The sequence below is a fragment of the Sciurus vulgaris genome (assembly GCF_902686455.1).
Source record: "Sciurus vulgaris genome assembly, chromosome: 15".
NCBI classification, from domain to species: Eukaryota; Metazoa; Chordata; class Mammalia; order Rodentia; family Sciuridae; genus Sciurus; species Sciurus vulgaris.
Window position 1 is genome coordinate 67,468,809 of NC_136476.1, and position 27,526 is coordinate 67,496,334.

Below are 27,526 nucleotides of genomic sequence, written 5' to 3' on the forward strand. Positions count from 1 at the left end.
TTATCCCAACTTTACAGGTTAAATAAAGGGTAGGTGTAGAATTGCAATCAATTCCTATTTCCCTTTTGGGCTTGTTCCAGTATGAAAAACATATTGGCTTCATGAACTTAAAGCACATGTACAGGTGAGATTTATTCACAATATCCACGTCATGTTTTAAAGGTGGGGTGGTTTCTACAGGCAGCATGTAGGTTAAGTGTTTATAGGATGTAACTACACAGGGGGACTCTGGATGCCTGGGATTCGCTTGATGCCCTGGTGTCGCTATGGTTAAGGTCCGGGCCTCAGACTAACTTCTCGACATAGGATGTAATCAAATGACTTCTATTTTTCTGAACCTTAGTTCTTTCATTTATAAAATCAGTCTTACCTCATAGTTTGCCTGTGATATAGATAAGTCAATATATAGAAATCATCTAGCTCAATATCAAATCATTATTAAAACTCAGTAAATGAATATTAATATCATTTTGGCCATACTGGTGCTAAGTTATGTGCTGTACACAAAAATTATTTTTCAGTTTTTTATTATTTTACTTAAACATTGTCCCCACAAGAATTATGTAGCTATTATAGAAAAAAAAATGATACATTATACTTAGGAAGAATCTTATTAAAAAAATATTCAAAATCTACTTGGAGAAAACCTACAAATTCCACTTAATGGATATTAACTTGAATAACTGAATCTTGATGTATTCTACATGAGGAATCTCAATATTTTCTATATATATTTTGAATTAATAGTTTAATTGAAATGTCATTTCAATGCCATATAAAAATTTTTGCTAGTTCTTTACAACTGTTATGATTCTCATCTACAATATCATATTGCTATTGAATTTTTTTTGGAAGGAGTAATGAGGGTGAAACCCAGGGGCACTTAACCACTGAGCCACGTTCCCCAGACCTTTCTGTACTTTGTTTAGAGATAGGGTCTCGCTGAGTTGCTTAGGGCCTCACTAAGTTGCTGAGGCTGACTTTGAACTCAGGATCCTCCTGCCTCAGCCCTCTGTATGGGATTATAGGCGTGTGCTACTGCGCCTGGCTTCTCACTACTGAATTCTACCATCACAATATAACTTCATTTTTCTCAACCTTAAGAGTTTTGGCCAATATCTTGAAATTATTTATTTGGTGTCCAAATTTAATATATACATAATGACCATTAAGCGTAGCCATTCTATAATACTTGGTGAAGAAATTAATAAAACTTAAATTCTCTGGTTTGCTTTGTTCTTCCGGAATTGTTGCATTTTGCAGTTCAATCTTGCAAACTCCCGACACTAAATAATGTAATTACCAATTGCAAAGCCATTTTCGTAGTCATAATTATATTCCAGGCAATATTTTTTGGTCAGGTCCTCCAGCCTGCAGTCAATGTCATCAGCATCACTGCAAAACGATGGGACCTGCAAGAAAAGGGACAGGATCAAGTGCAAATCACATCTCTGTTGACTTGGGACAAGTCCTGTGTTTCTCTGCCCTTTAATCTCCATTAGCAGGAGAGGGTGGGCCAGAGCTCGGCATGTTCCTGAAAAGGTTCCCGACTCCCTTCTACCTGGTCCCTGCAGCCTGCAGAGCACCAGGAATAGCCTCATAGTTTCTGTTTCTCACCACAGAAGCTCAGGACTGGCTGTCTCTAGACTTTCACCCCATATAGTTCCTCAGTCCCCTCCATCCCAAGCCCCAAACCTTCCTCTGTCCTTCTGCAACTCACAGTGGGTAAAAGATAAATCTATTCTTTTCTATCCCTCTCTTTGTTCCTTTCACTTTTGCTCCAAATGAAACCCAATTTTCCAGTTTTCTGAAATATTTTCCAGAAAATGATTCTGGAAATATTAGAAAGTCTACCATACTGGAATTCTGGGCAGACCTGAATGTGGATCAATTACCCTCATGTTTCATTGCTATTTCCAGGTCGCAGGTCCTCACACTTCCTTAAAGCCTCGCAGGTCTGAAGCAAATGCCACCAACGACACACTCACTGTCTCTCTCGGTGGCCGTCATCTCCAGTGTTTTCCCACTCTGAGTCACCCTCCCGTTCTTTGCCGATGCTTCCGGCTCCTTGACTTCTCAGCTCTCAGGAATCCCCAGTTCCTTGGCTGCATCAGAATTCATAATCCATGGGCCCACCTTCCTCTGCGCAGGCTCGGCCTCTCCCGTCTCCACGTCTTTATCCACCCCTCTGAGATTCCCTGGTCCATCACCAGGGAGCGCTCCTCCCTGAATGTCTCCTCACTGTTTGCTGGAGACCCCTTAAACCCGGTTCAGCTAGTCACCCTGCTTTCCCTACACCTGGACCCACAGGGCCACTTTTGGTTTGAGAGAAAACATAGCCCCCTTTCTGCCAATCCTACTACATTCTTTTTGTGCACTCATTCACGCTCTCCTAGAAAATTGTTTCATGCCATGCTCTCTCTCTCCTCCTTGACCTTCAAGGTGTCCTCCTCATCCTTACTCACAGGTGGTCATTTTCCCCAATGGTGAACTAGAAGTCAGAAAGATCTGTTCATACACTTCCACCACATGGGCGCCCACTACCCGAGTCCCTGCTCCGGCAGACTCTGCCTCCGAGACGCCTCTCTTCCTCTTACAATCTATATCCAGTGTATCAGCAAGTCTTACTGAAGCTACTTTCAGAACAGATCTCCAAATCCACTCACTTCTCAACACCTCCCATGTGACCCAAACCACCATCACCTCCTGCTTTAATTTTCTATGTGTTCTTCTTACTCTCTCCCTCCCTCTGCTTCTCCCATTGCCTGAGATCATGTGAAGCCTGAGTGGCTTCCATCTCACTTAGAGTAAAATGCAACATCTTTACAGTGATTTTCCACTGTCTGATTTCTCACTCTGACCTTTTTGCCTGTCTCCTGTGACTCAGTCCATTATCCTCTCTACTCCTGTCACTCTAACCTCTTTGTAGTGGTTTAAATTCCCTGTCACACTTCTGCCTCAGGGCCTTTGCACCTGTTTCCCTCTATGTCTGTAACACTCTTCCCCTAGGTATTCCCACAATTCATAGCCTCATCCCTTCAGGCCTCTTCTGAAACAGGGAACTCATTAGGGAGGTTTCCCCTCTTTTGGTTTTATTTTGAACCATAGCACTATGCTTTCTAGCATGCTACATATTTCCCTCATAATTTGATTATTGTTTATCAATTCATTAGGATGTAAATTCTATGACTTCATGGAATTTTGGCTATTTTATTCACATCTAAATTCCTAGTGTCTAGAATAGCATATCAGACTTACTAAATATTCATTAAATGAATGAATGAACATTTAATAGCATATTCTGATCCATCATACCAGCTTTAACCTGCTACAAATTTAGCTTGTGATAGACACTGAGTCTAACAAACAAAAATTGTGATAGATATTGAGTCTATAACCCACAAATTTTCCAGGAATACTTCACCAGCTTGGGATGGGTGATAATTACTATTGTTGACTTTTTAAGTACGTCTATAGTAACAGTGACCCAATGAGGAAAATTTTTCTTGGTTTGCTGGCAATAGCGACGATTATTTCTCTTTTTGGAATTTGGTTCTATCAATTAGATATAAATAAAACTTTAAAACAAGTATTTATTGAATAGATGTCAGTTGATGTTTAATGCAGTTATAACAATGCTCAGCACATAGAAAACACCACTCTACAAAGAAAATCCTTTAAATGTTCAATTAGCTCTTCGTGATAAAACAACACAAATCTGCAATATTTGGGTTTTTCGTCAGGGTTTCTCAAACCAGGGAATCCTGCTTCTCTAACTTTCCCACTTGGGTGTTTAAAAAATGGAAAACTTGAGGCATAATTGTTTTACTTACCATTTATCCCAGAAGTCCCAAATCTAGGAGTAATTCTAAACATTAGGTACAAGTTTGGATCACAAAGAGGGGAATGGGAGTGGGAATTTCAGTTTTAAGCGACCTGGAGGGACTGTGACCACCTTAACAGCATCCTTTAAACCCTGAGAAGAAATGAGGCCTGCTACTGACGTAACCGACATACCATCTTCCCCAGCGTTGTCTGAAATGCCTCCGTGAACTTCTTCAGCAGATCCGTGTCATCGCAGCGAGTTGCTTTGTACAGCATCTCAAAGGACTTGAACCCGTGGTTTGCAAAGCGTTTTACTAGAAAATGTTGGGCAAAAGCACTTCAGTGGGTTAGCATTTTCAAAACGAATATTCAACTTTCTATGGAATAACTGAAACTTAAAGACACAATTTGGGAGATTGTTCTAAAAACAAGAGATAATAGTTAAGGGAAAGTTTTGAGGCACCAACTGATCCTGATAAACCCTGAGGTAAGCAGCACTGTGTGGTTATCCAGTGATGAGTGTGCTTTTGATACATTATTCTTTACCTTCTAATCATATGAAAAAGTTGAGTATTTGAGAGAATAAGAGATCCATTTATCCTGACTGGACCAAAGCTAGTTTACTTTACATTTACATAAATTTACACATCATACATTTCTATTTGCAACCAATATACATTGAAAAAATTTTACGTACTATGTACAGTCATATTCCTTGAAAGTGTAAGTTTGACAGAGACAAATTTCTTCGTGGATCAAAAGTTTGCAGGGTTAGGTTCAGAAAGATGTTCCAATATATTCAGGGACGATGCCCATTAGTAGCATCCTACCATCTAAATTGTAAAAGAGGTAAATGAAGAGTACTTCTATTTATTTCCCTGATTTGGAAAAAAATAACTCCAGTAAGTGGACTCTATTATTTTTATATGACATTGGCATTTAAAATTCCATCTATGCTACCTGATCAAAGATTCACTCCAGATAACTTTGATCTACACTAGATAAATATTGGGTTGTTTGTATAACCACATGTTTAAGATTACAGAATGGATCTAAATCTAAATGGAATCTAAAGAAAATGCAAATTATCTATTTTTATAATCATCACCTAAGTTGAACATTATGTTAAACATAAGCTCTAACAGACTAGGAGACTTTAGATTCATGTGCACAGATCAAAAACTGCATGCTTGGTTGGGGAAATGGAAATGCTTATTATACTGGTTGGCTTATTACACATTGCATACATGTATTGAATTACCATAATGTACTCCATAAAGATACAAATAAAAAAACAAACTAAAAAATAATAAATGAGAAATAAGAATTTTTTTTTTTAAAGAACTACATGCTGGATGTGAGGGCGATCTGGCTGCGACATCTGTCACCCCATTGATCACCAGGGTTGATTGAGCTGATCTGGCTGGCTAGGCAGGTGTCTCCTTCCTCCCTCACCGCTCCATGTGCATTCCTCCCAAAGCTGTGTGCTTGGTCGAAGAGGAGGACTGTTCTTCGGTCAAGGGTATAGGAGTAGCTGGAACCTCCAAACAAGCTCTCAAGAACTACATGCCGACAAACCTTTTCAGTTATTTCTGGTAAATAACAAGAGGGCCAAAACGGTCTTTCCTACAGCAGCCCAAGAATCAGGTGGCTAGTATTTAAAATCTAGGGAAGAGCAATTCTCTTATCCATCAACATTTCAAATTCATGATGCCATTTCCTCGTCATTTCTATTGTAAATTTCCTCTTTAACACTTAGAAATGTACACACACAATTCAAACAAACTAAAAAGGATCAGGCATGAAATCAGAACTCACTAGCACAGTCTGGCCATTCAGTAGAATACGGGGGTCTCCAGATACCATCGTCATAAGCACAGTAGTACTTCTCTGTGGACCCTTCTGTGAAGTCATAGCCTTCCAGGCAACTCAACGTGCAGTTGACGCCAGCACTGTCTTGGATACATGTAAAATCCCCATTTATAGGAGTGAAGGGGACTTCGCAGGGAGAACCTATGTTAAAAATAACAGTATTACTCATGTACAGTTGGATGAGAAGTATAAATTAAGTTCTGGGAGTCTGAATTTTTAACAGGACTCCTGTCTATCATCATTCCTAAGGAAAATATTTGCCACAAGTCCTTCGTGTGCACAGGGACAATGGTGGCCTTTTGGTCCATGTATGGCATACATTAAAAAGTTGCATCCATGTATAATTAGGGGTTCTGCTTATTTTATAAAGTTTTTCTGATTTTGGGTTACTTTTTTTGGCATTCCTTTAATAAAAATGAAAATTGGATAACATAATGGAGAAACGACACCCTCAGACTCTCCATAAGCATTCAAAATAGAATCATTACGATACTTTGAAACTTTGAAAGTTTGAATCATTATGATACTTTGATACTTTGAAAATGTTAATAAAATAGTAACTAAGACCATCCTGAAGAAACAATTTCCATTTATGATAAGGTCAGGATTTGAAAATTGGAAATTTAAAGAAAAATCTGTTGTATTCTAATTTGAAAGCTACAATGCACACAGCCTGTCTTCTGTCACAGCTCAGAGGACTACGGCAACGGGATATATGAGAAGCCACCTAGATCTCTGGGGTCTTATGAAGAGAGTACCTTTTATGACAATGTGGATGTCACATGTTCTGTTATTGCCTGAGGGGTCGGTGGCTGTGTACCGCACCACAGTCTCCCCAAGAGGGAAAAGGTCTCCCTGCGTGTGACTTCTGGTGATGGTCAAGACAGCCCCTAGAAAGGAAGGCAGGAACCAGTTTTTAGTTGTGTTGGTCTGCAGTCACTCTAGTAGCTTTCGATTTTCTACATAGGCAAATCATTTGGGCATTATATTTATATTGATTTACCTGCTAGTAGAAAATAAAAGATTAAATATTTTTGAATTGAAATGTGAACTCAAAACCCCTATTAAATTAAGGTATTTTTGCTAAAGTATTTTTCTTTGAATAGGTCAGTTGGTACATTGGGAGTTTAAGAAAATCTATTTATTTTGCATTTTTATTGTTTTTGGAATTTCAGTGAAATCTTTAAAGTGAACTTTAGTTGTATATGCTGAGGGTTTTTCCTACTTTCCTATGACCTTTTGTAACTTATGTGGCTAATGCTTAAAAACTTAGTATGAATACACAGAACTGAGACACTGATGGAATGCATAGCTTATACCTCCAGGGCATCATAAGCTTGGAGATTCATTAAGTTCTCTAGAACCTCTTCAAGTACAACACCTAACACAGGCTTACTGAGTGCCTCTTGAAATATTGAATAAAGACAAAGCCAGTGGATAGGTAAGATTCATAATTTTAGTTAAGATTAATAATGCTAAATTATATTTAATTATACTAGTATTAAAATAAACTACCTGACATTCATTCTACTTAGAAGATGTCGTTAACTTTTTACTTCTTTTCCCCCTTAAAAAAAATCTTCTCAACATAGAATAATTCAGTGTTAGCATGCTGACAACAGAATCCTTATGTCCTCACCTGAGTTGTCTGAGAACTGAGGCTCCTCCCAGCTAGCCGCATGCTCCTCCTCTGAGACCTGGATTGGAGGTGGAGATCTGCACTGGTCTATGACGGGTGGTTCTACATCTGAAGAACACAAAATTAGACAAGGAAGTCACAGTTGACCATCAAAAATGATGCAGGGGCTTGCAAGAGAAAATGGAAGACTGGCCAAGACTGGAAGGTACTGGCAGAAAACCTTGATCTTACAAGAAACAGGACAGGTCCTGTGGCTGCTTTAATGATGAGACATGTCTCATTCCTAATCCCAGCTCTAAAAGAAAGACAAATGTTATTCTTTGAGCTTTGCTACATTGCCCTCTATCTGTTGAAGAAGAAACACCATGTTTCTAAAATTACCCACGACGTAGGCACTGAATTTTTGGGTTCTGCTCATGGTAGTTGAGCTAATGCACCTGAATTTGAACAGAAACTTCCTGAATAAGCTGAAGAAGTGAAATGACCATTCCTGTTACTCCCATAACCTGCCTCTTACCTAAAGGGTTAAGATAGGATTGACAGCTAAAGGGAAGGACTACAGGGCAAAGGTCCGAGTCAGGTCATGGAATAAGCAGCACCGTAGGCGAGGATGTGATATTTCTGGAAGGCCAGAGGTTATGACCAAACGTAGGATACTGGAGTTCAAGATTTTTAAGGCTGATAAGTCTAGGTGAAGACGAAGAATAAGGTGTGGACCTGGGAAGTGAGGAAATGGAGAGGGGGATGAAAGTCACCATGGAAGTTAAAGAGTGGGAAGTCTGCGTTGCTGAGCATTAAAACACAGATTGAAGGGTGGCTTTGCGGTGGGATGGGTGAATCAGGTTTCAAGTCATAATTCCGCATAGTGGAATTTTTAGACATCACTGAAGGGCAATGAAGAATGTATATAGGAAGTAATTTTAATACAATTATAGAGTTTACACATTTGGGAAGTGTTCTTATCATGTCTTGGAAATTGGAAGGAGATGGGACAAATATTATACAATTTTTATAGGTGAGGAATCTAGACTTATGCAAACTAAAGAACTTGCCTGAGGTTATTAAACTAGTAAATTGTAGTCATAAGCATTAAGACCAGAGCATTCCCATCCACAAAATATGAAAACACATACTCTGCATTGCACCCCTGAGAATACACATATTTCCATTTTAATCTACATCTTATGAATGAAGGTTCAGTTTCTGTTTTTCCCTCATGCTCGCCATCTCATTAGTTCAGTAATTAGGTTTACTGCTTTTCCAGACTGTATACTTTGCAGACCTGAGATGGAGACTTTTGCTCAGTTAGGTCTCAGTAAATAGCACAGCACCTGGCCCATCATGGATGCTCAAAAAAAATTGCTGAATAAACAGAAGAATGAAGAGATGCTCACAGTAGGTCAGAGAACTTGGAGAGTGCTAAAGCCAGTCAGTCGACAAGTCTGGTGGTATTAACTGTTTTCCCAGAAGAAATCACAAGTGGATATTCCAAGATATTCTGTTTATTTGATTTTAGCTAAACATTTTAAAGTTGAATCAGATATCTACTGTCAGAATAGTTGGTGACAGCAGATGGCTGTCTCCAGAGGACAGGGAAAGTCTACTGGGAAGCAAGCCCAGCAGCTCCTGGGGAATACCAGGCAGAAGCATTTCTTCTTACCTTTCATTTGTCAGTAAGACACCAGCATCCTGAAGGAAACAAGATAAATTGCAGGCTTGGGAATATTTTCTCTCTCTTTCTTCCTCCTTGTCTCTCTGACTTCCAGGTGTCCCCACCCTCTCCCTCTCCTCCTGCTCTCTTCCCCCACCTCCCTCTTTCTCTTTTGTAGCTTGGAAATGCAGCTGACATCGAGCCAGATGCTCGAGTACATGTTTTACACTACGCCAAGCTGACTCGTCATGTGAAAAATGAAAACTTGGCAAACGCTTAAACCACATTTCCATGTTTAAAGTCATAATGTCAGATAAGAAGATGTGACATGTTTTTCATGCTACTAGTAAAGCTCATGTTTAAAACAACATTGGAAAAGCAATTACAAAACTAAGCATTGCGAAATGAGTCAGGCTGTTATTTTCTTAACTCGAGTCTTTTATCTACTTTACCCAAACCTAGAATTTACAGGCTAAAGAGTTCGTTTGATAGACATTAGTTATTTCAAGAAGTCATGCAAAATTCTCAAAATGAAATGAATTTAATGTGTTAAATTAAAAATACACATTGAAAATAGATCTGAGATGAATATAGCAGAATGTTAATGTTATTATCTAGTTTTACATAGAGATAGGTATGTGTCAGGCAATAATTTGAGTGGTTTATATATATTAGCTAATTAAAGCCCCACAATAACACTAAAAGGTGGTACACTTATTAATCATACTTTTGCATGATGAAACTGAGTGTTATGGTTTGGATATGAGATGTCCCCCAAAAGCTCCTGTTGATGCAGGAATATTCAGCAGGGAAATGATTAGATTATGAGGGCTGTACCTAATCAGTCCATTCTAGTTTGAATGGACTGACTGGGTGGTAACTGCAGGCAGGTGGGGCATAGCTAGAGAAGGTGGGCCACTGGGCATGCCCTGGAAGGGTGCATCTTTCCTGTAGCCCCTTCTTTTTTTCTCTGCTTTCTGGCCCTGCCATGAGATAAGCAGCTTTCCTCCACTGGACCCTTCTTCCCCCAAGACATTCAGCCTTTCCCTTGGCCCCAGAGCATTGGAGTCAGTCAACCATGGACCAAGACCTCTGAAACCATAAGCCTCAAATAAACCTTTCCTCCTCTAAGTTGTTCTTGTCAGGTGTTTTGGTCACAGTAACACAAGTTGACTAAAACATTGAGGCACTCAGAAATGACTGGTCACATTGACTTTATGTGGTGAAGCTGGATGTGAATCCAACCAATGTGGGTTCAGAGTTCATATTCTTGACCACCGAAGAACACCATATATTCTACCTTGCCATGCATTTTGATAGTGGGTCACTGGTGTCTAGTGAATTGATGAAGTACAAAGACCCATTGGGAAGTGATGCAATAAATCATATCCACCACAAGAAGGACTGATCTCTAGTAGTGGTTGTGAGGATGGAGAAACTGGGACAGATTTCACAGATATTAAGGAGGTGAAATCACTAGATTCCAATAACTCATCAGATATTGGTGATGGAGGAGAAGAAGTCTAGGATGACTTTCAGGTGTTTGCTTGGTAGATATGTGTCAGTTCTATCATTTTCTGAGCTAAGAAATATATTAGGTTTGAGTGAGTATGAAATGTCCAAGGGACATCCTCATGGGAAAGTCCAGGAGAAAGAATTTTAAAAATAAATTAATAGAGGAAGACCAACAGAATACAGGAAGGGGATCAGAGTGAGGGTGGGTGAGGGGTAGTGCAGGGGATTGAAATGGAACAAATTTTTTTTATGCATCTATGAATATGTCAAAATGAACCCCACAATTATGTATAACTATAATGCACTAATAAAAAAAATGTCCAGGAGGAAGTTTTATATGTAGGTTTGGATTTCAAAAGAGATCTGAAATCTGGGAGTTGTCAGTCAACAGAATCACTCAGGAAAACTAGAGAGAGAGAGAGAGAGAGAGAGAGAGAGAGAGAGAGAGAGAGAGAGAGAGAGAGAGAGAGGTGGAGTCCAAGGCTGGATCCCTGGAGATGACCAACATTTGAGAGTTGGTCTCAAGAAAAGGAGTCTAGCCAGGCATGGTAGTGCATGCCTGTAATCCCAGTGGCTCTAGATGCTGAGACAGGAGAATGGAAAGTTCAAGGCCAGCCTCGGCAAATTAGTGAGGCCCCAAGCAAATTAGTGAGACCCAATCACAAGGAAAAAAAAAAAAAAAAAAAAAGTCCGGGGATGTGGCTCAGTGGTTGAGTGCCCCTGGGTTCAATTTCTAGTACCAAAAAAAAAAAAAAAAAAAAAAAAAAAAAAAAAAAAGAAGAAAGAAAAGAAAGAGAGAAAGAGAGAGAGCAAGAGAAAGGAATGGAAGGAATGGAGAAAGTTTTGATAAAAAGGATGTGTTTAAGAATGTAAAATCTGAGGGCAGATTATATAAAATACGGACTGAAAAGTGTAGAGTTAGAGTAATACCAGAGATCATTGATGACTGTAGATTGTATGAGTGAAGGGGACAGAAGCCAAGGGGACTTGAGTGACTGAGAATAACTGGCAGGTACAAAGAGAGACAGTGTAACCGTAAAGCTAAGAAATCAGAGATGAGGTGATAGTTCAAAGGTATGTAGGTTTCAGAGTGGCTTGAGCAGGTTTCCATGACAGCAGGAAGGATCAGTGGACAGGAAGTGGTTGAAGATAAAGAAGGAAATCCCAAGGGGGACTGGATTATTTTTGCAGCCCATCCACAGGATTTGAAGGAGACTTACCAATAACCCTGACATGGAAAGTGCAGCTGGCTTGGTTGCCGGATAGGTCCCTTGCTGTGTATGTGATAACCACATCTCCAATTGGGAAAAGGGATGGAGGGATAAATGCTGGGTGAACATGGATTGACACCTTTTGGAGAAAAATAAACATTTTGGAAGTTAATGTCAATAGCATATTCATTCCCTTTTGATTTATATATCATCAGCAAGTTATTATTAAAGTGACACAACATTTCATGTAGGAAAGTGGGGGGATGAGGCATAGCCTTGTGGTATTTTTTTTTCAGACTATCTTTTTTTTTCAGACTATTCTATTTATAAAGTTGGAATTCATATGAAATGTTGTTTCTTCTTTTTTAAAAAATAATACTTTAAACATTTTTTATGCTCTCTATATAGTCTTTAGAACCTAAGATGACTTTAAATGTCTCCACAATGTTATGTAGAACAAATACATGATAAATTCTTTAAGAAAAATCTGTTGGAAGGTATTACTTTGGTACTGAGTTTTACTCTTGGAAGTAGTTCCAGAATGAACTATTTTACATGGATAATTAAAAATACCTTTATTATTTCCCAGAGTAGATTTCTATGAACAGAATTAACCCAAACCATTATTAATAATTATTAATAAGACAAAATTTCTTTCCAATACTATGGTAACAATTCTCACTCTCATTGTCAACAGCTATGTCAGTGTCCTTGTTCCCCGAGCTACATTAAATGCCATCATTCTTTGGTAAGTAAAAAGTATCACACCAGGTCATTGTTTTAATTCGGTTTTTCTTTCCTTTTCTTCCAACTCAGGATTAGGCAAGCTCTCTACCACCAAGCTGCATTCCCAGTCCCAGTTTCTTAATGTCTTATGGTTAAATTCTCATGTTTACATTTTACAATGTATTTTTTTTCTTTTCGAATTATATGTTCATCCATTTCAATACTGTGGTGTAATTAAAATTACATTAGCATATTGTATAATAAATATTCTAATCTTTGACAAGTGTAAAGCATTTTTTTTCTGGATTAATGTTTGTTTTTCAATTCAGAGATTCTTAAAAATACTAATGCAAATATGTTTCTTTTCCATTGTGTTTAGAAAGTATGTCAGATAAACTTAGAAAGCCATTCAGGAAGGGATTGGATAAGCATTTAAATATATTTGATGGTATCGTTTTTTTCCCCTGAGCATTGGAGATTGACCTCAGGGGTGCTCGACCTCTAAGCTACATCCCCAGCTCTTTTTATTCTTATTTTTAGACAGGGTCTTGGTAAATTGCACTAACTGGCCTCAGACTTACCATCCTCCTGTCTTAACCTCCTGTGTTGCTGGGATTATAGGCATGTGCTACCATGCCCAGCTTGTGATATCTTTGTTAGTGATTTAAATATAATTTGGAAATATATTTTGTATTTGGTAAAATTTGAGAGCATAACTTCATATTTAAAAATAACTCACTGTAAGCTAATTGATCCCCCTTTATGACATTTAAAAATCCATATGCACGTTAGTCATTCATTATGGTACAGTACCACACATTTTGTTTATTTGTGTAAGATATTTTTATTTCTCATAGATCCATTATTTATTTTTTCTAACTTTTTGTGCTGGAAACTAAAACCAGGACTTTGCACATGCTAAGCACATGCTCTAACACTGAGATTCATTTTCCAATTCTTTGGGATACTTTAATGTGTGTATTCTTCTACTTCAAACTTTAGAATAATTTTGTCACATTTCAAAAATATCATGTTGGGAAGATTATTAAGATACATTTATTTTATAAATGGTTTTTCCATCCACAAGTATGGCATCCATTTGATTTCTTTTTAAGCCAATAGTTCATATTTTCTTTTAATTTCCATTTCCATTTCTCATTAAGTATATAGCTAAATATTCTACATTTTACCTTGCATTGTAATTAGGTACCTTTTAAATAACCTATTATACACCATTGTATATCAGATAATGGTATGTGTGGGGAGTGAATTAATATCTGGGTACTTCATTTAAATAATGATTTAGTACCAGGAAATTAACACAGGAATATAAAAAGTAAGTTTAAAAGACTCATCCAGAACATGAAGTACAAATCATGAAATCAATACTAGCTATGGAAGATAGTAAGTAGATACCTAGCATATGAACCATTGCTATTCTTTAAAAAGAAAATAGAATGAACAAATTAGGAAAAATATCATTAGAAGAAAACTTCAAACTGAAGAAAGCTATGACTGTAGACAAAAAGTACTCTAGATACACCAAGAAAAATCAATGAAGAACAGTCAACATGTAAACAAACCTCAGATAATTTATTATATAATGAAAGATTCCCACAGCTTTCAGGAAAATCACCTAAAGAGGAGAATAATCAGCTTACATCAAACGCTCTTAGTCATTAAATACTAATCTGGAAACAAAAGATATTCTCGTATAAGCAATGACTCTGTAAACATATCTCCTACACAAATGCTTTTTCTGAAGGGAAGAATTTTGAACATACTAAACAGAAAATGAAACATAATAAATCCCTCACAAATGGAGAAAGTGATTGTATGAAAGAATTTCCAGCAAACCCCCAAACTATGTAAATACAGACTAAGTCCGAAAAACAGCCATAAATGTGGCCACAGAACGGATGGCAAAGGCTATAATTTTTGGAAGGGAATACACATAATATGAAAAACTAATAATTAGCCAATAATTAATTGGAATAAAAATCCCAGGTTATACCAACAAAACCTACAGTGGCTGAAAAGTTAAACTAATAATTTGGAAGATACTCAACAGATAATCTTATTTTTCCCCCACAGTTAATGAGGTAATTATGGGTTGTGCAGTTTTAAGAACTTTATTTAAAAGCTATGTATTCCTTCTATAAGTAATTGCAATTAACATACCAGAGTGGAAAATTATGCCTTAAGTAATGCCATATTCCAAAGAGAGACCTTACAGTTGGACAAAACCAGGAAGTTTACACTCAAGAGGCTGAACAGGTCCTGCACCCCAGCACTCACCATGAGCTCACATGAGCAGAGAGATTTTGTGCAAATAGGAGCATTCACCTGGGTAGAGTGCTGGGACCTTCCCCGTCTCTTCTTCAAAATCGAGTGGATGGACTTCAAACAGCACCTCATAGAACACCAGGAGGAGCGGGGTGCCTATATAAAGGGAAGATCACATCCCATTCCCAGGCTGGAGGCTTTCTGGGCAGTAGAAGAAGCCCATCGATTCCCACTACTGTGGTGAGTGGTGGGTGAGATTGACACCCATCCTTTGGAGTTCAGGACATGTATGGATGTAGACAGGTACCTGCTTCTCCCTGATGAACGCTGCAGGTAAAAGGCTTGATTAAGCACTACGGCAGCATGAGAGGAGGGATGCTCTGACCCTACGCCAAGGCAGATGACAGAAGTACTTGAGGTTTTCTGCCTATACTCTAGAGATTTAAAGAGGTTGTAGGATACATCATAGCTGGAGTTGAGGAGGTGGGCAAAAGGTCCTTCCAGAGTACATCTCCATCTTAGGGAACTGTACAGGGGGAGACCCCTGCAGGTTCTCCTGCAGAATCTATACACAGACTGGACAAGAGAGGAAATATTTGCATATGTGCTTCTCAAAGTACATCAGCAATACAGCGAGGACAATAGAGCATTAGCTAAATGAAGGACTTTTGAAACTTTCATGGAATACACTCCTTTCCCAGTTGTACTGGTTTCCTATTGTTGCCATAACAAATTTCTATAATGTAGCAGCTTGAACAACATTATTTGTTATTATGGTCAGAGACATGGATGGGTCTTACGGGTCTAAAAGCCAAGATGTTAATAAAGTTGAATCTGTTTCCTTGCCTCTGCTGGCTTCTTTTGGCAGCCTTGATGGCCCCTTCCTCTACCTTCTAAAGTTCCCAATGGCAGGGAGAGCCCTTCTCACTTGGCATCTCTCTGACCCTTGTTTTGTCATAGCATCTCTCTCTAGAGTTGGGAAAGGCACTTCTCTTTTAAGGAGTAGGAGTATTAAATTGGGTTCACCTGGGTATTCCAGGCTAATCCTCTCATCTCAAAATCTCTAATGGGGTCTGCAAAGTCCCTTTGCTATGTAAGGAAACATTCATAGGTTCTGGGGTAGCCATTATTCTGATTATCACTGGGGCTCTGACCCTAGAGAAGCCAGAAATAGAGGAAGGGAAGATACAGGAGGGGTGAAAGAGCATCCATAGCTCCTTCATCCCAAGTCACTCAGGCCAGTTCTGGGCTGCAGGAGGGAAAAACTCTGAAGTGGATTCAAGATTCAAGTTTGTATGTAAATAGCAATATTATTTTTCTTCATCCTTGAAAGTGAATTTTACTTGCGGAAAGAAACTATTTGTATGCTCCAAAGTAACCAAAGCATGGGAAAACTGGAGAAAAATAGTTATTTTCTATTGGCACCTCCCAATTCAGCTTGCTTAAAATAAGTTCCAGAATGATAGTTTTGTTCACTTTGTACATGTAATTTAGTATCCTACTTTTCCATTAAGAAATTTCCCTGTTTGAAACTTGTCTTGGGGAATAATTAGAGATAAAGTCAAAGATTTAGCACAGGGTGTTTACGGAGGCATCCTTAGTTTGTTCCTTCCTTTCTTTTCTTGCCCTTCTTCAATTTCATGTTTCATGATCCATTATTACAATTTTTTTTTGGTCAATAGTTTAAACTGCCTTTACTTCTCTGTTTTTCCTTCTAATACCCTATATTGTAGAAAAACCCAACTATGTATTATTTTTGTGCCTATACTAGAGGTCATATCTCTTCTGAAGAAATTTACACAATAGTGCAGATTTCATCTCACTATAAATTTATCATCACCAAATTTACCCCCCCCATCATTATCCACCAATCATACTGTATTTTTCTGGTCTCTCTCTCTCTCTCTCTCTCTCTCTCCTCCTCAGAATGACATTTTAAATAATTTTCACTCCCTTCCAACTTCTCACACTGATTAATTCTTCCAAGTATACTTTGGGTCTGACCATTTTCTGACCAGGAGCCATATACAATGGATTGTCTCCTCTTTTCCCTGTATAGTCAATGTCTCCATCTCAACTGGTTCTTTTCATTTCTATTTCTATTCTTTTAAGCACATTCAAGCTCTTCTCCGTTGTGGTAGGCTGAATAGTGGTCCTGCACTGATTAAGTCCACATCCTAATCCCTGGAACCTGTGAACTGGTAATCTTCCACGGCAGAAGGAACTTAGGCCATATGACTAAGAATCATAAAATGGGGAATGGTCCTGAATCATCCAGGTGGACTAAATGTAGTCACAAAGCTCCATAACAAGGGAGGCAGGAGGGGAAGAGAGAAAGGGAAGAGATGTGACAGAAGCAGAGGTCGGAGTGATGCCTCCCCATAGCCCAAGGAATGCTGTGACCTCTAGAAGCTGAGACAGGCAAGGAAAGAACCTTCAGAAGGGGTGAGTATGTCACTTCAGGCTCTCTGCCTAGCAGCCCAGGTATGCTACTAATGCACAGGGACCCCATCTTCCTTCCTTTTGACCTGAAGTTAAGGGAATTTTGTGGGTCTATCATCTCCCATTCCATAAAGCCAGATGAGTTCTAACTGGGTCCTCAGCATCTTCCTTCAGGGTCTCTGAAGTTTACCTTCACAATTCCTGTCAGGAGTGGCAGCTCATGGTCTCATACATCTGCTCATTTCTCCCAGAATCCTTCCTAATTTAGAGTGGTTTTGATTTACCAATGTTTTTCATCTTTCAATCCATCTACTGAAGCATTTCATTTTACTTATTCCTTCCCCATGGTCTTAGAGAAAAAGAAAATCATCAAATCCAGATACCCCTCATCCCTTGTTGCCTCCCAATTTGCCCCTTTTCCCTTTTGTTCCACAATGAACCTGAAAGACATTGCTCTACTTGAGTCTAATGTAAATCCCTCCCCTGTCCTCAGAACCCCCTCCCGTCTGCATCCCTAAGGACCTCTCATGACATATTACCCTCTGTCCTCCTCCTTTACCTTCTTCCTTTCTGCTAGATCCATCCTATCATCGATAAAAACAAGTTTAACTGTCTTTTACATTAGAAAACAAAACAAAAAACCCTTCTACAGGAATCATTACCTTTCTTTTCTTCAGTTAATTTCTTTGAACAGAATTCTACATTCCTGAACCAACTGTGATGTGTTTTCCACATGTTCTACTCTGTTAAAAATAGATCTTATTAAGGTCAGTATTAAGTTTGGGGGCTCAAAACCCATTATGGTTTGGAAATGGGGTGTCTCCCCAAAGCTCCTGTTAATGCAGGAATATTCAGAGGTGAGGTGATTAGATTAGGTGAACTGTAACTTAATCAGTCCATCCTGGTTTGAATGGACTGACTGGGTGGTAACTGTAGGCAGGTGGGGTGTCACTGGAGGAAATGCATAGTTGGAGGTGTACCCTAAAAGGGTGCATCTTCCTTGTGACCCCTTTCCATTTCTCTCTCTCTGTGCTTCCTGGTCTTGCTGTGAGCTGAGCAGCTTTCCTCTGCTGGGCCCTTCCCCCATGATGTGCTGCCTCACCTTGGGCCCAGAGCAATGGAGTTGGTCATCTATGGACTGAGACCATGAACCCAAATAAACTTTTCCTCCTTCAAGTTGTTCTTTCTGATGTTTTGGTCACAGTGACACAAAAGATAACTATAACAAAGTCTCATTTACATCTCTCAGTCCTGTGTAACTTCATTTTATTCTAGTATATGCCATAGTTGACCAACTCCCTTTGGCATGAAATGTTCTTTTCTCAGTTTTATGATGGCAGACTTTTCTAGTCTTTTCCTTCCCTGATGCCTGATTATACCTAGTTTTATCTGCCCATTAAAGAGTTAAAATTAACTCTTAAGGAGTTAATTTTTCTCAGGTTTTAACCTCTGTCACTCTGTAACATGCACATCTACCCTGGCCAGTCTTGTCCACAGTAGTGCTCTCAGGTGTACTGTCCGTGACAGTCTGCAGATGGATGCCTAAGCACCTGTCTTACTATTTTACCTCCTTTGTGTGACTCTGTTTGGGTGGTACTAGGGACTTTTCTCTCACTCAATGTGTTTTTGAATATGAGAAAAAAAAAATAGATGTGTCGCTGGCTCTTTGCGGTTCCAAATCCATGGATATTTGTCACCGCCCACAGCAACAACTTGCACGGGTCTTATGGGTGGTGGAGTGGAAACTGAGGCACTTCTATCTTTCTCTTCAGTGCACTGCTTTCTTGCTTGTTCATAGAGGATAGAGGAAATGAGGCTCACCTGCTTTGAGAGGAGAGAGAGAGAGACTTTGCTTATCAGAGAGAAAGAGACTTTGCTTAAGAGAGACTTTGAAAGAAGGACAGGCTTTTCTTAGAGCTTAGAAGAAGAGAGACCTGCCATGCCTTAAAGTCCTGCATCCTGTGAACTAAGGGTACGTCCACCCAAAGTGCCCTAGTGATGCGTCTCAGCTCTCAGCTCCGCGATCTGCCTTCCGCCGCTGCCTGCTAGCTGCTTTCGTGCCTGAGTCCTCCTCCCACTTTCCCTGCCAATGGCTGCTGCTGCGTATGTCCCTACTAGCTACTGCCAAGCGCTTTTCCCTCTGGCTGCTGTTTTTCTGCTAATGGCTGCTGAGTGTATGTCTCGCTCCGCCTACGCTTATATCACCTCCAGGAGGCGGAGAGCAGGGCCACGCCTCTTACACAAAGATTAGGCAAGACACTCGGAGCAGGCAATTAGTGCTCGAGAACACATGCGCATACATTGTGTGCGTGGACGAGAAAATCACCTGAGTGTGCTTATGTCAATCAACCTCCTCGCTGCCGATGTGATCAGGCGCCATCCTGGCGCCGCCAACATGGCACAGCCCCCAACATAGATGTGCCATAGATTTTCAAGCAGTTTCTTGGTCTTCTGGGATCCTCTGCAGTACATGGGAGCCTATAAACCAGAGTGTGCTCTCTCTCCTTGCTCCACTGCCTCCCATATCCACTCCTATCATGGGTGTAGTTTTTCTAAAATGACTACACATTCTGGGCTACACATTCACAGTAAAATCTCTTTCAGTGATACTGTTTTGTATAAGTCTAAATATTTGAACAAGATGACAAAGAGCAAATTGCTGGGTTGGGGTTCTGGTAATGCATATAATTTGGGTTGCATGAGTTATGCACAAGGAGTGAATGCAAAGAGGAGGCAATTAGGGGAAGCAGAGACAACTCTGAGTAACTGAGTACTTGATTCTCTTGCAACAGGGGAGGACAGCCTGGGTTTTAAGTTGGCATAGCCTTTAAGACCCTGCCTAAGAGCAGGAATTGGAAATGAAGAAATGCTTGCTGCTTCCTACTTGGTGGTCTGAGCTGGATATCTTTTTTAGAGACTAATAGGTACATGGCTCCTGCATCAGTGCACAAGCAATTATATTCTTAGTGTGAATTTGCTCAGAACCTGAGATATGTCCTGGTGCTCTTCTGGGCAGCTTAATAAACATATCACACATAACCCTAGAAGTTGAATTTCACTTTTAAAAAACAGATTTAAAAGCTGCCTTGATTGTAAGTATACTCAACACAATTATCAGAACAGTTACTTTTTGGGATTGCCCTTAACCCCAATGTACCTTGGCTGGCACAAGATACACAGGTATGAAAACAATATACTATATATATATTTTTTTGTGGTGCTGGGGATTTGAACCCAGGGCCTTGTGCTTGCAAGGCAAGCACTCTACCAACTGAGCTGTATCCCCAGCCCACAATATATTATTTAAGAGTAACTTCATATATCTGAACAGTAACGATATAGATATGAGGGAACTAAGTTCCTAGATGAACTCCCTTCCTAGTATCCTGTGGATAATTATCTCAAGCTGCTCTATGTTTAATATTAAAATACCATGTTCTGAATAACACTGAATTTAGATCAGCTGAATAAGAAACAATAGCATAGCTACTTCAGATTGGCCAATATACAATCATTTGGGGCTTATAGTTTAAAACAATGTTCATATATAGAAATTAAGATGGAGTCCACATCTTTTCTTTTCTTAGAAGGACTTCAGAGTCTAGTAAGAAGAAATGACTTTTTAGTCAAGTAATCTTAGTGGAAACAGAAATATAGCAAATCTATGGGATGGATGAAAAGTTTCCAGTTTTAGAAAATTATATTTGAGATTTCTAGTTAAAAATTAAAGGCTGATTACTCTTCTATCAGCCAAGGCACTCACATTTATGAGAACACAGTAATGCATTGCTATTATTAGAGTAGTAAATTTTCAGTATTATACACATTTGCACTATATTCAGAATCCATTTGAAAAAATGCAAATATTTATGCAAACCTTACCTCTTCACCAGAGTTGTCTTTGGCTGTTGGAATTTGCCAGGTAATGTTAGCAGAGTCTTGCTGATTCTGTGTCTTAGCCTCTATGTCCTTGGGACAGCTGATTTGAGGAGCCTCCACATCTGACCCAGAAAAATACATCCATCAATTAATACCCTGACCCATACTTCTAAGTCATGCAAGAAAGACATAAAAATCTAGTTATATTAACACTTTAGGACTCCCTTTTTTTATATCCCATGGGAATATGCAAGTGCTTTCCCAAGAGCCTACCTTAGCATGACTTACAAGGCCCTTCCTGAATTGGTACCTCTGACCTCCTAGCCTCATTTCATAAAGTCCCCCTAGTGGAACTCACTCCACATTGAATTCTTGTCAGGCCCATGAGAGTTCCATGATCTTTCTTTTACCTGGGCCTTTGCACACTCTTTACCTGGAAAACTACTGCTTGTCCTTTGATTCTCAGCTTAGACAAAGTTCCTCGAGAAGCTTTCTCTGACTCTCCCGGTCTGTCTGAGTGCTTGCTTCCCAAGTTTCCCCAGTGCTCTAGACTGCCCAACCATAAAACTCAATGCTTCATTTAAAACCAAATTTTCTCCCCCAATATAATTTAATTTCTTTGAAGGCCAGGATACCTCTTTTCTGTGTCTCACACAGTGCCTGGGCTATTCTGGGAGCTTAGTAAATATTTTGGAATGAAACAAAGACATAAACAGGAAAAAAAAATTGATGTTGTCTGTGGTAGTAGGAAACTGCACTTGAGAAAATGAGGCAGTCAAGCAGAATTAATTAGCAGTCCTAAAAGGTATTGTCAAAACAACAAACTAAAGCTAATGATGTTGTTTTACAGTGTGAAACTTTACACTATATATTGTGCATTAAATGTGCTAACATTTTACAGATCCACATAAGCCAAAGTGGCACTAAGTTCTGATTATATGGTTAATACATCTTTATTTATTTATTTATTTTGTCTGGTTGTACGTGATGTAGAGTGACACAGGTTGTGTAGTTATACATGCACATAGGGCAATAATGTCTGATTCGTTCTACTATCATTCCTACCCTGATGTGCCCTCCCCTCCCTTCACTCCCTCTGTCTAGTCCAAATTACCTCTCTTCTCCCCCTACCCCTTTTTGTGAATTAGTGTCTGCATAACAGAGAAAACATTTGGCCTTTGGTTCTTTGGCATTGACTTACTTCACTTAGCAAAATATCCTCCATTGCATCCATTTACTGGCAAATGCCATAATTTCATTCTTCTTTAAGGCTAAGTAATGTTCTGTTGTGTATACATACACATCTGTTGAAGGGCACCTAGGTTGGTTCCATAGTTTAGCTATTATGAATTGAGCTGCTATAAATGTTGATGTGGCTGTATCACTGTAGTATGCTGATTTTAAGTCCTTTGGGTATAAACCTAGAAGTGGGATAACTGAGTCAAATGGTGGTTCCGTTCCAAGTTTTCTGAAAAATTTCCAAACTGCTTTACGTAGTGGTTGTACCAATTTGCAGTCCCACCAGCAGTGTGTATGAATGTGCCTTTCCCCACATCCTCGCCAACATTTATTGTTGCTTGTATTCTTGATGATTGCCATTCTGACTGGAACGAGATGGAATTTCAGTGTAGTTTTGATTCGTATTTCTCTAATTGCTAGAGGTGTTGAACATTTTCTCATATTTGTTGACCTATTGTATTTCTTCTTCTGTGAAGTGTCTGTTCAGTTCCTTTGCACATTTATTGATTGAGTTATTAGGGTATGTTTTAGTGTTAGTTTTTTAAAGTTCTTTATATATCCTGTAGATTAAATACATCTTTTGCTTTAACTTATGCTGAATTAGGTATTCTGTAACTAATAACTGGTGTATCCGAATTGATTTCATTTAGTCTCATATCTTCTCATTTCTTTAAAATTTTAGTCAATTTATGTTTTCTCTTTCTCAGAGTATATTATAACTGAACAAAAATTTTTCCCCTACAAAGATGCATAGTAGCACATTGATTCTGGCAATCTGAAACTATCTTTAATTTTTCATTCATACTTAAGATAATTATAGCTTGACTGCATTTAGAAAAAAATTTATTTATTTTCTCTCCATATCCTGTAGACATGGCTGTGTTTCCTTCTGACACATAGAACTACAAATAAGAAGTGTAATGTGAATCTGATTCTTCTGGTTTTGGGTAAAAATTTTCTCTCATAAAGTGTATTAAAGATTTTCTCATTCACTTCACACCTCAGAAATGTCACTAGGAATAGTAAAGATGTGCCAGCTCAATATTCCAGGGTGATTTCTGGGCTAAGTGTTTAAGTCTGCAGCTCAGGGAAACTTTCTCCTGTGGGAGGAAAATTCCTTCTTCACCCCTTTCCTCCCTGCTTTTGGTACTCCTTACTGTGCAGACATTGAAGTTTCTCCGTCTGTCACTGACATCTAACGTCTACCTTTCTGGTTTGATGAATTGGGATATTCAAGTTCCTTGATTATCACTTCTCCATTCTGAGGGAATTCTCAGCTTGGTTCTTCAAATAAATAATACTGATTTCAATAGCATCCATTTCTATATTTTCCTCTTCTCCTTCTCTTAAAGATATTCTTGATAATTTTACTTCTAAGAACTCTTGTATTTAAAATCTCTTTCTCCCTAACAATCTGCTCTTGCTTCAGGGAAAATGAATATGTCCTCTTGTGGATGTAATGAGATGCAGGATTCCAAGTGCTAAGAGCTCTGATGTGTTTTAATCAATTCAGTTTTACCTGCTTTCTGTGAATCAGAAATTCCTCAAAGAGTTTCATCTCCTGAAGGAAAACTTACCTTATTTCCAGCACCAATATGATCCTTATTTTTCTATTTCTTTTGTCATTGTCTGGCATTTTAGAATTAAAGATTTTGCAAATCCACCATTTGAACCAGAAATCCTCAAAGTACATATTGGGGCAATACCATTTTATCATAGACTGTCAGCAAAACTTGCAAAGAGGGACAGTCCTACACCAGACTCATGGGCTATGATTAAGGAATTTGGTTTCAAACCTACCAACGTAGAGACCCACCTTTACACACAGCTGTCTGAACTTTGGCACTCCATTTCCCAGAAGAGGTACATCTCACTTCTCTGACTCCAGATAAAATGAAACCTTGGTGGCAACTTAGCTGACATATTGTCCCTGGTTTGGCTGGTTGCTTGCCACAGTTGGGAGGTGATATGATGATACCTTTGGGCTTCTGAAAGGTGGAGCAATGGCGTTCTATCGTAGGGAAATGAGACAACATTATTTGCATTCCCACAAATTAGAAATGCCACAGATTCTCTGTACCCAAGAAAAATAAAACTATGCTGCCTTGGATCAACATAAATCACTAACCGCATCTGATAATACGTGAAGTATTGCAAATATTGCTGAGCACTATATCTCTTTTGTTACCTCTTATTCTTTTGCCAATATATCAAAACCTTGAAAAACTTCTGATATTTTAATCAATGTGGTTTGTGACTTTTATCATTTGCTTGGAGCACCCATATTGGGTTTGCAGAATATTATCTTACATATTTAAAGTGTAAAAAAATACATTCAATCCCATCTTTCATCAATTAGGTGATCTATTCAGCAACCAATTTTATGTCCTAGGCTTTTTGGTGCTATTTTGAATTGAGTACATAATGAGAAAGATTTTCACACCTTCCCTAAAATCACTGTTATATTTGGGGCCTTGACTCTTACGGTTTCTTCAGCCTAAGTAAAGAATAGTAGCTGAATTAGGTGAAAGGAAAAATCAAGGCTAGGGCTGAAGGCAGAACCTGTGTGTGAGTGTGCCCCGGTGCACACTTATCTGCTGCAGTAGAGATTCTAATGGCAACGCTGCTCTTGTCTCCAGTGGTATTTCTCATCCATCAGAGCTCGTGGGTGTTCAGCGCCTACTACGTGCAGGCATTATTCTCAGCACTTTATATGTGCTGACTCTCTATTTCTATGGCAAGAGTGTTGCTCTTCCCACTTATGAGGAAGAGAGTTGGGCATTAAGGACAGTAGTGACCTTCATTCTCACACTCCTCCCTGAATTACTTCTTTCAAAAATCTGCACCAGCAAAAGCCCTTCTCCCCTAAGAAGTCAGTTTGTCTCTATTTTTGTATGGTGTGAGCCATGTGCCTGCCCGGATTTCTCTGCTTTAATCAAGAGGAAAATCAGAGCCAAATGTGTGGTCCAGACATAATGACTATGTGGGATTCAGTATCCTTTCTTCAGGGTCAGCCCTTTACAAAGTAAGAAAATCACCACTTTGGTTCTCAAAATTGTTGAAGATTTTATTCTTTTTTATTGCTTATTCATGGGGCTTTGGGTGAATATGTCTTTAATTTTTACAGTCTAAGATACTGACTTTTCTTCTTAAAATATTTGCTTTGCTTTCTTAAAAAAATTTTTTGTAGTTGTAAATGGACAGAATGCCTTTTTAAAATTTTGTTTATTTTTATTTGGTGCTAAGGATCAAACCAGTGCCTCACACATGCTAGGCAAGTGCTCTGCCACTGAGCTACAGTCCCAGACCTTTGCTTTGCTTTTGTGCTTAATAAGTTCTAAGATTGGTTAGTATTTACTTACAGGCAGTATATGTATATTTTCTCTAGGTTTTAATGGTTTTATTTTTTATTTCTTAGTTGAAAATCTGTGAAGAATTCATTTCAGTGTGCAGTGTGAATTGAAGACATAAAAATTTAATTTTTTTGTTTTCCTCAAGGATTAGCTAATTTTTTAATATGGTCTATTGAATAAATCCCCCTTTTTTCTCAGCTCATACTTGGTGCTTCCTTAATAACACATCAAATTTGTAAGTTTAAGGATCCATTTAATCCCCTTGATTTGTATGACAATTTGCCTACTATTAATTTTTGCAATCTCTGTTTATATTTTAAAAACTGAAAAGCTACTTTCTCTTCACTATTTCTATTGTTCTTCCTTTTCAAACTTATTTTAGTGATTTTTGACTATATATTCTTCTGGACAAACTCTGGAATTACTCCTTAATCCCCAAGAAAAAGGGCAAAAATTATTTCCTTTTAGGTTGCTGAATGATGTGGTATTTTGTCTATGCATATATTTGGAAAGAAATGAATATTTTGATAAAATAGTATACAAATGTTCAACTGCTCCTTTTTGCCTCTCTCTAATATTTTCTAGATTTTTTTTTTAATACAAGTTCTACACACTTCTGTTTAAGGTTATTCTGATATATATTGCTTAGTTCTTTTGAATGTGATTTCTTACCATATATCCTGCTTATCATTGTACATAGAAAAGCTGTTTATTTGTTATTCTTTTGACTAGTGAACTTTCAAGTTTTTGGTAGATTTATTCTATATTTTGGGTAGATATGTAATCTAAACATGATGATGATTTTCAAACTCATTATCTCTAATCTCATGATTTATTATTAGAACTAAAGCTTATAGAACAATGTTAATATGAATAATTCTAAGCATCCTCTTCTTTTTTCAGGTTTAATAAAATGATCTTGTTTTTTTCATAAGCAGCTGCAGATTTAAGATAAACATTTTGTATTGTGTCAGCATATCAATGTATATTAATTGCTTAAAATTTTATTGAAAATTTATTTTAGCTGGGTTGAGTGTGGTGGTGCATGCCTGTAATCCCAATGGTTGGGGATGCTGAAGCAGGAGAATAGGGAGTTCAAAGCCAGCCTCAGCAACTTAGTGAAGCCCAAAGTAGGACCCTGTATCCAAAAAAAAAAAAAAAAAAAAAAAAAAAATATATATATATATATATATATACATATATTATATATATGGGGGCTGCTGGAGATGTGGTCAGTGATTAAGCACCCCTGGGTTCAATCTCTGGTACAAACAAAACAAAACCTCTATTTTATATGATAATGAATACATTTTTTTGTGTTATTTAAGCAGCTATACAATTTTCCTTATTTGTTATAATGAAGCAATATATTACACTGATGGAATACCTAACTTTAAACTCCTTTTTCATTTCTAGTATAACTTGTTTTGGTAGACCATTCTTGAATGTGTATTGTTAGTGTATCTGCTATTATAGTTACACATGGATTTGTCTATTGTTTTCTATCTTTTTTTTTTTTTTTTTTTGGTAATAATTGTTGGGTCCACAACAAAGTAATAATAGTTTGATAATACGAACAGGCTTTCCGTTATGTGAACCAAGCTTTAAGGTTTGAGAATTACCGTTTTTTTTTTTTTAATTTTTTTTATTTATAGGTGGACACAATACATTTATTTTATTTATTTATTTTTATGTGGTGCTGAGGATCAAACCCAGTGCCTCACACATGTAAGATGAGCACTCTACCACTGAGCCACAACTCCAGCCTGAGAATTATTGTTTCTTAAAGCTTAAAAGAATTTCCCTTCATTGATCTCTCAGTCATTTTTGGAGGAATGACTTACGCCACCATAATATTATCCATTTTTTATGAGAAATTGTCCGTTTT

The 27,526-nt window shown here is 38.2% G+C and overlaps 1 protein-coding gene across 1 annotated transcript in view; it reads right to left on the reverse strand.

Annotated features, from left to right (window-relative positions):
- SVEP1 (sushi, von Willebrand factor type A, EGF and pentraxin domain containing 1) overlaps positions 1-27,526 on the reverse strand; it is a 184,634-nt gene that overhangs the window by 90,995 nt on the left and 66,113 nt on the right. Inside the window, exons 7-14 of the mRNA XM_079112549.1 lie at positions 24,102-24,296; positions 21,050-21,168; positions 11,723-11,852; positions 7,337-7,444; positions 6,456-6,587; positions 5,644-5,838; positions 4,018-4,139; positions 1,304-1,412 (exon numbers count right to left, since the gene is read on the reverse strand). Coding sequence (XP_078968675.1) covers positions 1,304-1,412; positions 4,018-4,139; positions 5,644-5,838; positions 6,456-6,587; positions 7,337-7,444; positions 11,723-11,852; positions 21,050-21,168; positions 24,102-24,296 — 1,110 coding nt within the window. The remainder of the gene's footprint in view (positions 1-1,303; positions 1,413-4,017; positions 4,140-5,643; positions 5,839-6,455; positions 6,588-7,336; positions 7,445-11,722; positions 11,853-21,049; positions 21,169-24,101; positions 24,297-27,526) is intronic.